We start from the raw sequence: 11,521 nt of genomic DNA, 5'->3' as shown, positions 1-11,521 counted from the left end.
CTGCAACTTAGGAGGTGTACACATCTGCAGGGCACCACCAGCGCTGCAACTCCCTGTTTGCAGCGCTGGCCGTACTCCCGTTTTGTCTCGGGTGTAGAGGATCCAGCGCTGGTGATCCAGCGCTGGTAATCAAGTATAGACACTTACCAGCGCTTTTCTTGACCTCCGTGGAATAAGCAGGTATCCCAGCATACTTGAGGAAGCCTCTGGTAATCAAGCTGGTCTCCTTCCCCAGCTTGCTCTCGCATTCCCCGAACCCCGAGCAAGCAGGTCTCCTTCCCTGAGGTTTGCTGGGTGGTTCCGGGAACGCGAGAGCAAACCGCGGCGAAGCTGGTCTCCTTCCCCGGTTTGCTCTCGCGTTCCCCGAACAAGCAGGTCTCCTTCCCTATGGTTTGCAGGGTGGTTCGGGGAACCCGAGAGCAAACCGCGGCGAAGCTGGTCTCCTTTCCCGGTTTGCTCTCGCGTTCCCTGAACCCCCCTTGAAGCCGCCCAACAGCGCTGCAGTGTGGCCACATCTAACACCACTTGCAGCGCTGGTTGCTGTAAGTGTGGCCACTCTGCAGCGCTGGCCCTATACAGCTGTACTAATACAGCTGTAACAACCAGCGCTGCAAAATTTTAGATGTAGACATGGCCCGATGGAAATGCCTGTTCCGTCTCTTGTTTTTAGCTTTCCCACAGTAACCTCTGAAAATGGCAAATGACGAAAACTAAAATAAAAATGAATTAATAAACTAAACAAAAAATAGCTTTATCTCACTTGTTTTCTCAGGACGTTACCTGGGCAGAATACAATCTTTGTACTGTTTGCTTTTATATTCCTGGTAATGCTCAGATACCATGGAGATGGGCATATTATAAACGCATAGATAGGTGGAGATCTCTAATTGGCTGAAGGTTTGAAAATATCTGCTTGTTTGAATTCAATTATGCTACATTTGTGCATTGTAAGCTGCACTCTGATTTGTGTCTTCCAATAGCTCTATTCAACGATAGATACTTGGCTGAAAATTAGATTAGAAATACAGTATTTTGTGTTCATAGCCATTCATTTCTCTCCCAGAAAAGAAATAACCTCACCTGTTGTCCAGATCTTAAAACTGTGACATAATTATTAAGCTTTTCCTGTGCATAACTTAAGCTCGTTCCTTCTTGATTTGCTCTTTTGAGCTAATGAGGATAAATGAGCTGCATCTTCTTTTTGACATCCTTTTAGACACGGGTTACTGTCTTCCATTCTCGCTAAACTATACATTTCTATTTTTTAAAATCCCTCTCACAGGTTTAATTTTCAAACTGTCATCACTTTTGCTCCCCTTCTATGAAATTGCTCAAATTAGTCAAATTCAGATATTGCTTACAATAAACAAGACTGCACAAAGGTGTAAAGACCTACCACGAGAGAAGCTACAATAAATGCTCCACATCTGCTGTCCTTCAGCTGCCATATTATTAGAGCCATCTCAGCAAACCCATTGGAAACCTATGAACTCCTATCTTGTCCATTTCCCAGGGCCAGCTCTAGCCATTTCGCCGCCCCCAGCACGGCGGCATGCCACGGGGGGCGCTCTGCTGCTCGTCGGTCCCGCGGCTCTGGTGGATCTCCCGCAGACTTGGCTGCGGAGGGTCCACTGGTTCTGCGGCTCCGGTGGACCTCCCGCAGGCATGCCTGCGGATGCTCCACCAGAGCCGTGGGACCAGCGGACCCTCCGCAGGCACTCCTGTGGGAGGTCCACCTGAGCCGCTTGCCGCCCTCTCAGCAACCCGCAGAGCGCCCCCCATGGCATGCCACCCCAAGCACGCACTTGGCGTGCTGGGGCCTGGAGCCGGCCCTGCCACTTCCAGGCACTTCCTGATTAGTACTAGTGATATGTTGCATTCAGCACTATCCCAGGGTAGTTTCCTTAAATAAACACCAATATTATTAAAAATAGATAAAGACTCAACCAGGAAATGGAGAGAAGGGAATATACCAACCTGCTGATGGCTTCCTGCATATGGGAGTAAAATATCTGCATGTTTTCAGCTTGGTTTGCCCCTTATCCATTGTATCTAGGCCACTGTGTATAAAGAGGGATGATGTCATTGGTGAGTTCTCTACCGTCATAGAATATATTACTGCAGAGTGATGGTCAGAAGAAGCTTAGTGGAGGTGCTCCTGTTTCCATGCCATTTCCAGTGTCACTCCTGAGAATAAGCCCAGTCACTTCCCATCCTGAATAATTCCATTTTTGGAGGCTTCCTCACGTGGGATGATGGTCCAAAGTATTAGCTGTTTACCTCTCTGACGTGAAGGTAATCTGTGGGCTTCAGGTAATCTAATTAATCACTAGTAAAATTCTCTTTTTGCTTGTGTTTTATCATTTATTGTTTTACTTATTATATTCACCATCATTTGCCACCTTCAGGAGGAAGGTTAATAACAAGGGATGATCTGACATTTTAGTCTGGGGGTGGCCAGCTCTTGTAAGACTGTGTCAGAACTCTTCCCCAGAACATTAAGTCCTCTCCTAAGAGCGTGTACCTGGGAGGGCACCAGCCTCAGCCACCTGCGGTCCAAAGTGGCTGGATTTTTCCCAGGGCTGGGCAGGTGTGTCACCTTCCCTCAGGCGTGAAAATAACTTACAGGACTTACCAGTATTGCAGGAGTCCAGAGGGGTGTGTCGCCTCATCTGGAAGAGGCATGACCTCAGCCAGAAGAGGCAGTGCATCTTAAGATTTAAAGGCCCTGCGCCACCGGCTGTAGCTGGGAGCCCCAGGGCCTTTAAATCAGCCCAGGGCTCTCAGCTGCAGAGGTGGCTGGGAGCCCCTGGGACTCAGGGGCAAATTAAAGGGCCCAGGGCTCTGGCCACGGTGGAGTTCTGGGCCTTTTAAATTCTGGCCCCAGCCTGGCTGCTGGAGCTGCGGGTGGGGGGGGGAGGAATTTAAAGGGCTCTGGGCTCCCCGCAGCCACGGGAACTCTGAGCCCTTTAAATCCCAGCCACAGCCCAGACGCCGAGCTGCGGGCGAGATTTAAAGGACTCTGCTGGGAGCCCAGAGCCCTTGAAATCCCCGCCATGGAAACTGGTGCGGTCCAGCACGGTGTACTGGTTCTTGCCGGTATGCCGTACCGGCTTACTTTCACCTCTGCCTTCCCTGTGACTGTTTTGCATTGCAACAAGAAACCCATTTTAACTCATAGAACCTTCCTCATCAGCAAAAGGATTTGAGTGTCTGCTATTACTAGTACAGCATGTTTTAAGAGAATTTATTCTCATCGGTTAACCAACTCAGTCCTCAACTAGATGCATCTGGAGTGCTGTTAATCCTTTTGCGGGCTCCAATCCCCACTGAAAAACTACATCAATGTACACTGTTAAATGCAATATTATCAACAAGCATGTATTTCACATTTGTGGCTATTTGTCTACATCACATGCCTACCACACTATTCATCGCCATAATTATCTGCTGAGGAGAGAGGCCTAAAGATTGGACTAGCAGAGGCATTTTGAGTCAAGAGAAGCAAGGGGCATCAACAGAACTGTCTGAGGTCCAGGAATGAAATAACACTGCTGTTGCATATGACGTTCGCAATGGACAAGCAAAGCTGTGTGGGGATGCAAAAGTGACCTGTTAGAAGGTGCAACAGGTTGGGATTGCCTCGCTGGCTGAGCTTTGTGGAAAAAGATTCTGCAGCCCTTGTTCTAACTACTGTCAATGGTTATCACTAATTAACAATTATTCAATAAAGTAAATGTTCATGGGAAGCAAACACATTGTGCGTCCAAAGCAAATTCATGTAAAAATTTGAGTGACTATTTGTGGAGTGTTATTCTTCAGCACTTACTCTGGCCAGGTGAAAGTGGATAGGGGATATAATAATGAAGTGTAGGCATGGATTAAAATCATGCAGTTGAGCTAATCTATGGAAGGTGTAGAGCTTAGTGAGATATAAATCGGGTAATGGATGAACACAAATACAAATAAAAATAGGGAGGTATTAAGTGTGTGCTGGTTGCTCTAGTGTCCTGTTTAGAAATGTGTGTCCCACTGTTGCTAATGCAGCTTCTTCTCAAATGGTGAAGCACATTGGGAACCATAATGTAGATTCATCACCAGCATTTTATCCAGGCCTACTGAGTGCAAATGTAATTAGCATGGACCTAAAAAATGCCTGCAGCCCCAGTTACCATGTATACTAGGTTTCCTAATATTGTAAACACAGAATGGAACTGAACCAGGGTTAGCAGTGGTGGATGGTGTGACAGCTGAGTTTCAGGCTAAGGACATTTTTCTGGTTGTGTGTGTGATGCTGATATAGTCTCTCTGGACTGATCCCACTCCCATTAAAATCAGTGGAAAGTCTCCCATAGACATAGGGAGTTGAACTGGCCTCGTAGAAAAGAATGTTGGATTTTCCATAGTGAATCAGATTGTTGGTCACTCAAGTCTGGTATCCTGCTTCCAGTAGTGCCCAGTTTTGGAGCTAATACTTCAGGGAGATGAAAATGTCCAATAATTAAGGCTAAGATTTTGTCACAACTATTTTTAGTAAAAGTCGCAGACAGGTCAGGGGCAACAAACAAAACTTTTACTGAAAATAATTGTACAAGCTGCGGCCCCCACCACGGGGCAGGGGCGCACGGCCCTGGCGGCAGCCCTTGGCGCAAGGCACAGGCAGAGCCATCCTTACAAGACGGCAAATTCGGGCAGCCAGCCCAGCCCCTGTGCTGTAGCCAGCCCAGCCCCTGTGCTGTAGCCAGCCCAGCCCCTGCGGCACCCTGAATTGCAGTACCCTAGGGACAGCTCTGTGTGTGTGTCATGCAGGAGGGCACTCGGCCAGCCTGGGGAAGTGGGGTTAGGGTGCAGGGGGCCAGGCTGCCCTGGGGAGTTGACAGAGGGCCTGGCACTGGCAGCGGGGGTTAGGCCCACACTCACCGGTAAGAAGTGGTAGCAGCGACCCCAGTGCGCTGCGCCCTGCCCTGTCTCACCAGTTTCCAGTATCTCTTGGGGGAAGGGGCAGAAGCTAGAAAGAGGCAGAGCAGGGGTGGGCTGGGGGCAGGGGCTTGGGGGAAAGGGGTGGAGTAGGGTTTGTCCCGGGTCCCACACCCCACTAGGGATGGCCCTGGCTGTGGGGCAGAGGGGCACATGGCCCCAGCAGCGCCCCCACCATGGGCTATGTTACTGTAGGGAGCATAGCCCTGGCTCCAGCCCCAGCCCTGGCTCCAGCTGCTGACAGCTGAAGGAGTCAAGGAGGTCTGATAGAGTCACGGACTGTGACTGCCGTGAACTCCATGACTTAATCATAGCCTTACCAATAATGCACCTAGCTAGTTGTGAGTGCCCTGCTCAGGAGTGTGTGGTGGAAGAGATTCTTGCCCTCTGCTGAGAAGCTCTCACCTTGCAGCAGGAAGTTTAGTTACTTGTATCTGTGCATGCATAAGTACAAATATTGTTGGCCAATCTTTTCTTTAAAACCCGCTAGAGCAGTGTTTCTCAACCTTTTTGATGCCAGAAACAGGCTTGCTGCCTTCCTAAGCTGTGTCAGGGAAGTCTGAGACCGGCGCCGGTCCATGGACCAGTTGTTGAGAAACACTGAGCTAGAGTACCTGAGTGTTTAGCAGCCCACAGCAGTGAATTCCACAGGCTGACTTTGTCTGTGCTGTGTGTGAGAGAGGCTGTGCTGACTAGTGCTGAGTACAACGCCTCTGTGGGTTTCCCTATGAACTTCAGGTATGAGGATATGGAGACACAACCATTGTGTTTACCTCACAGCCAATCTGTAATCAGTGTCCCAGTTATATCTGTACCTGACATGGAGAAAGCAGAACCATACCAATACAGCCACCACAGGTAAAGGTGTGAATTGTGTGATTATTTATTCTTGGGGTTTGAGTCTCTCCTGTCTTTGCATGTTGTGGAATCATCTAGACCTGGCCAATGTGTCTGCAGTGGGTGCAAAGCAGAATTCCCCACACACTTGTGCCAGTAGTGGCATCTTACAGTCTCTTTAGTGATGGTTTCATGGGGCAAGGCAGTGGAGAATCAGGCCCATGTGCTCCACCACCTACTATTTTCTTATGTTAAAGTTTGTTGTGGCTACAGTAGCTGAAACTGGGATTCAATTCATGAACTAAGAATGAGTGAAAATAAAACAAATCATTTGTTACAAGGACACATGGGAATCCATTTGCATCAGCCTTTGTATGAAAGGCCAGCTACAACCTACCTTAGACAAACTGTTTGTTGCCTGGTAATTAGGGTTAGTAAATAAGACCTTTTTTTCTGGAGCAGACAACAGGAAAGGTTGAAGTTAATGGGAATTGTGGGTGCTAAGCAGCTCTTACGGTTATTTTTTTTCACCAATTGGCTTTACAAACAGCATTTTCACTGCCTGTCTGTAGAACAAATAAAAGTCTGTGTTGAAGAGGTGCCTAAATTATCAGAGGATAGCGTTTTGTGGGAAATTTGTAGGTGCCTTTCTCATTGCAATCTATAGATGAGAAAGACGGAGTTCTTGTTTTTCACTATAACTTCAGATTAACGGTCCTTTGTTATTTTACGTATAGATACACTTCTGTTTAGCTACTATTACTACTACTACTACTAATAATAATAAAAGCAAAATATTTTAGGATAATTACACCTTGGAAAGGATTCCCTAACAGAGGGTCAGCTCTCAGTTGCACTTGTGAAAACCAGGAGTAATTTCCCTGAAATCAGTGATGTATAACCAGTACAAGATCACAGTGAAGCCCACTATGCTTTGTATGTTCTGTACAGTTCATTCTCTTTAGGTTAAATACAACGTGGCAATCAATTCCTGGCTGGCAGCCAACTGAACTGTAAATGAATTATGATTGCAGGGGATAAAGCAAAGGTGGAGACAGACTTTCAGATATCCCCAGAGCCTTGAAATTCTTACACCTGTCTGTTGCCTATGTCTCCTGCACCCCTCTGATCTTGGCTGTGATATCAAACTCCTGCTCAATGAGAGAGGATCACAGGGATCTGAGGAAACTTCCCTTTTCAGGGGCTGTTTCTGAGTGACTTAGAAGCTCCGTGGACAATCACAGCCTGCCCCACATCTTTGAGTTCTCTTTTGCATCAGGTCATTTTGTTTGGTCTAATTTTCAAGTCCAAGAAAGTATAAATAACTGCATATGGGACCATACATAAGGAACACTGAACTTTGGGGGTTATTCGAATCTGGAATTAAAACATCAAAGCTTGCCACAGTGGGCAGAACAAAAACCCTGGTTTTGAACACTGTGGAGGGGAGGGGCAGGCGTTCATTTCTGGATCTCAAATTTGTGTCTGAGACACATCGCTATAAAGGTCTAGATGTAATAGTGGCTTCCTATTGTCTTGTTCCAGAAACACTGGGCTGTACCTCCATTGTGTATTCCTGCTGGGATTAGGGATGGCACAGCAGGAGTATTAGCTCATAGAACTGTGGGATTTCCCTAAGTGTCAGTCACTCTTTGGGCTTGGTGAGTATCAATTTCTCAAGGAAACAATTAATTCCATGACCAGATTTACAGGAACAACCTATCCAGCAACAGTATCTGCAAACAGTGAGGTGCATACACTGGGTATATTATGTCCAAGCCACTCCTTCCACAGCTCACTCCTTCCCAGACACCTGCTCTCCGTCTGCAACAACTCTGAGCACCTTCTCCAGGGGATGTGAATTCAGGTCTGTCTTTGGCTCTGAAATCAGCAACAGCTGTAATAAGGGAGCAGTTTTTTTGGAGACAGTCACAGTTCAGGAAAGAGCATCAGCTTCACTTTGTACCCATACAAGTGAATCTAAAGTTATATATTATACAAGACCAAGGGGGACGACAGGGGTTTATCATTAACCTGAAGTCTGTGAGAGACATTATAAGGAGAGAAGAAGAAGGAAAGCCGCTGGAGAAGCAGGCAGGATGGACTCCTCCAAAAAAATCAATAACCCTGCTGACATCTCAGTCATCGTCATCTATTTTGTGGTAGTCCTAGCAGTGGGACTATGGGTATGTGTGGATTTTTCTTTCTTAATGAAAGTGTGGTTTATTGGGTTTTAGGAAAATGGCTTCGTATATTAAAACTATATAATTGTGTAACTTGCCTGCTGCTTAACTGGGGGATGGGGTGAAAGGTGGCAGGATGGGGATTAAGCTGGGCTTCAGTGGGGCAGCAGGATCTGGTATAAGATCTGGATTGGGGGTGAAGATGATGAGATGGTAGTGGAGGGGAGAATGGATGGGGCTGAGGTGAGGGAGGAGTATGGATGGGGAAGGGACTATAGGAGAGGGCCAATGGATGGAGATCAGGATAATGCTGAAGTAAACATTTTTAGCAGATTAGAGTGGGGACATGGTAAGGAACAGAGTGGGGGTGAAAATAGGAATGGGATGGTAGCGGGGGTGAATGGGGATGGAGCAGAGGAGCCTGCAAATGGGAATTTGTGATGGAGTAGTAGTTGGAGTGAAGCGTGAGAGGTGGGGTGAATGGGAATTGCAGTGGGGTTGATTGTGGTAGGAAAGAGGGTGAGTACTGGACTGAGAGTTGTAAATGGTGTGGATTGGAATAGAGTTAAAGGCAGAGGAGAGATGGTAATGGAGTGGGAGATGGGCATTGATGCAGGATGGATATGAAATGGATGAGAGCACAGACAAGATCTGGACACAGGAGAATGACAACGTTTCATCAGAAGGACTTCACTGCGGCAAGCAGGTGCATTAGGACACTGAGGAGGAACAAATCTCAGTGAGGACAAGTGCTGCTGGTGCAGGGTCTTTTCTGTTTAAAGCCCAGATATGATGGTGCCTCCTCCTGAAGCATGCTGATGATGCAGAGGGAAGTACAGAGACTGCAGCCTTAGAAAATTCTTTTGCACCTAATAGGTGAAAGGTAGATATTGTCCTATTAGAATAAGTCTTGATCCTGCATTTGTACTAATGCTACCTTAGTGGAAAATACTTGTGTGTCACTAGATTAAAGAGCTGATATCCCTTTCAGGAACAGAGTCTGTATTCTATCAGAGGAGACATCTGAGACTGTCCATGGGGAAAATTCTGCTAGTCCCTTGAGGAAAGAGCCAGCAGTTAACAGAATGAGTCAGGGAAACCTGCCCCTCAGTGACCTGTGCACTCCCCTGAAATAACCCAGGAGTCCGTGCCATAGAACATAGAAGGCATCTGCAGACAAAATCTTCCACACTAGCAGCCTGACAGTGTTTTGAGAAGTGATTAACTTTTGATGCCAATGAACTTGTTAATGTTTGTTCAGCACTTTGAAGATGTGAAGTACCTGCACCTGTACCTCTGGCTGAGTGTATTGGATGCCAAGGGTTGGATTGTACCAGACAGTCTGTCTATTTATTCCCCCCACAGAAACAAAACACAATTGAGGACCTATATACCTTTCATGAGAGCACTGCTTCTTCTTAGTGCACCCTGGGGCGCAAGCAACCTCAAAGGACCAGGGAAGAATGGGGAGGAGGCAGGACCAGGAGTCCCCCCGGCCACCCTCATCAGCCCACTCGAGCAGCCAAGCTGTTCATTGACTCAGAAGGGTGCAGCATGCTCTCCTGTAAGGAGTGTTGTGGCAGAAATGTCTCCATTGCATCTTGGGGAGCTCTGGGAGGGAACCAGGCTTATGCCTTAAAGTTACAATCTGACCTGAAGTATGATTTTTGTAATTTGTTATTGACTGTAATTCTTTGTAACATAAACTCATAGGGCAGAATAGGGCTGGTAGGTGGCATGTCAGGCACTGGAGCATTGAAGTTTGTAGTTCTGAATAGTTTCTAAGAAGCTTAATGTTAAACGTGTCTCTTGATTCAACTATTGTATGTAGTGAAACATGCCCTTGTTTGTTTTATTTTCTTCTATATTAGGATCAATGATCTGGCTCACTTTTTTTTTCCCTCACACTCTCTCTGGGCCCAATCCAAAGGATCATTGTTTGCAAAGGGTTTTGGATCAGGCCCTGTAAAAAATGTGAGGGGAACTTTCCATAAAGTCTCTCCTGACATATAAAATGAGAGCGAGGAAAGTAATTCTTAACTGCTACTCTGTGGAAGTGAAGAAAGGCTAATAAGTGCAGGTACCTTGATGAGCTTATCAGAACAGGAAAGATTAAATTGCCATGCAGTAGATTCCTGCAGGGAAACTCTGGAGCATGCTAGTATTGAGTAAGAAAGCTAGGTATGGCGGCTGGAGTGCATGGACATAAAACTCACTACATCAGCAGTTTTGAGGCCTGCTCACCTCAAGGAGTGCTCCTATGAGTGACAGTTTGCCGGCAAGGCCCTTGGTTGTGATGCATTTCTTGTTTTATTTGTATTGTATAGTTCATTGTATTTTAACGTGCGGTGTTTGGATTTGCGTTTTGCAGGCTTCATGTAATGAAAGTTGAAGCAATAAAGCTTGACTGGTTAATTTACAGATTGATATAAGAATCATTTCTCAGCCATTGTCAGGTCATATTATTCCCTTCAGATTCTTTCTTCCTTGGCACCTTTTGATTGATTCTTCTTTCTCATCACTGCCCTGGCTGTTGATGCCATCAGGCTATAGTTGGCTTATTAGAGCTGAACATTTTAACCAGTTTTTTTTTTCTTTCCAGGCCATGCTCTCAACAAATCGAGGGACTGTGGGTGGATTCTTTCTAGCTGGACGGAGCATGGTGTGGTGGCCGGTAAGTCTGCAATACACTGTGTGCGTGCACGCGCACAAAGGAACTGTACTTTCACTCCATACCCCACACAATGTTTTGCTGCACATCATTTGATCACTTCAGCATTTTCTTGAATGCTGTGTAGTTACTATTTTCTCTGGACACACCGAAGTTTTCCACTGAGGGCCTGGCTCATATGAGGTGATTGCTGTTAGGTACAAGGTATAGGGAGGAAATGATTTGTAGGCGTGGTTTCTTTGGTCCTGCTGTATTGCCTTTACATGGCTGTGCAATCTAATCCTTTGTTGTAACATTGCAAGGAGAGAACCCTGGACTGTACATAATAAATTACTGATAACAAATCAGAGTTTACATTTATAATAGTACTTTTCAGCTGTATATTTAAAAACGCTTTACAGAGGAGAGAAGTATTTTTTTCCCCGTTTTAAGATAGGGAAACTGAGTCCAGACAGGAGAAGTGACTTGCCTAAGGTCAGCCAGTGGCAGGGCTGAGACTAGAATCCAAGTCACCTGAGTTAGTCCAGTGCTCTCTCCATTAGGTCACGCTTTCTCTCTAGTGAATGAAACTTCCTTGCAAAGAAGAAAACCTTCTAGACAAATGTGATTAATTGTCTAGGTGTCACTAATATGGTACTTTTGTGATCATCGTTCCAGTTCAGCTTGGAAGGAAAACTTCAGTGATTTGTTATAAAACCTACCCCTGATCCTGCAATTGGACCCATGCAGCAGGACCTTTGCACTTGAGAGGAATTTGATGCCGGGCTCTGTCCATGTGAATCCAATGACGTGATTGGGGCCTTAGAGAACTAAATAAATATTTACTGACTGTAGGAATCTTCAGAACAGCTTT

At 46.2% G+C, this 11,521-nt stretch overlaps 1 protein-coding gene across 2 annotated transcripts in view; it reads left to right on the top strand.

Moving 5' to 3' along the window:
* The first annotated feature begins 7,633 nt into the window (after positions 1-7,633).
* SLC5A1 (solute carrier family 5 member 1) overlaps positions 7,634-11,521 on the top strand; it is a 49,948-nt gene continuing 46,060 nt past the window's right edge. The window contains exons 1-2 of one of the 2 annotated variants that reach the window (XM_030583338.1): positions 7,634-8,000; positions 10,600-10,671. In XM_030583338.1, the coding sequence (XP_030439198.1) occupies positions 7,914-8,000; positions 10,600-10,671 (159 nt within the window). In that variant the 5' untranslated portion in view covers positions 7,634-7,913. Of the gene's footprint in view, positions 8,001-9,608; positions 9,656-10,599; positions 10,672-11,521 lie in introns of those variants that run through there. The other variant, XM_030583339.1, reaches the window with a different exon arrangement.

Source organism: Gopherus evgoodei, chromosome 13 (genome assembly GCF_007399415.2).
Source record: "Gopherus evgoodei ecotype Sinaloan lineage chromosome 13, rGopEvg1_v1.p, whole genome shotgun sequence".
Classification (NCBI taxonomy): domain Eukaryota; kingdom Metazoa; phylum Chordata; order Testudines; family Testudinidae; genus Gopherus; species Gopherus evgoodei.
The sequence above is the reverse complement of the archived record's forward strand: the minus strand, read 5'-3'. Positions and strand labels throughout refer to the sequence as shown.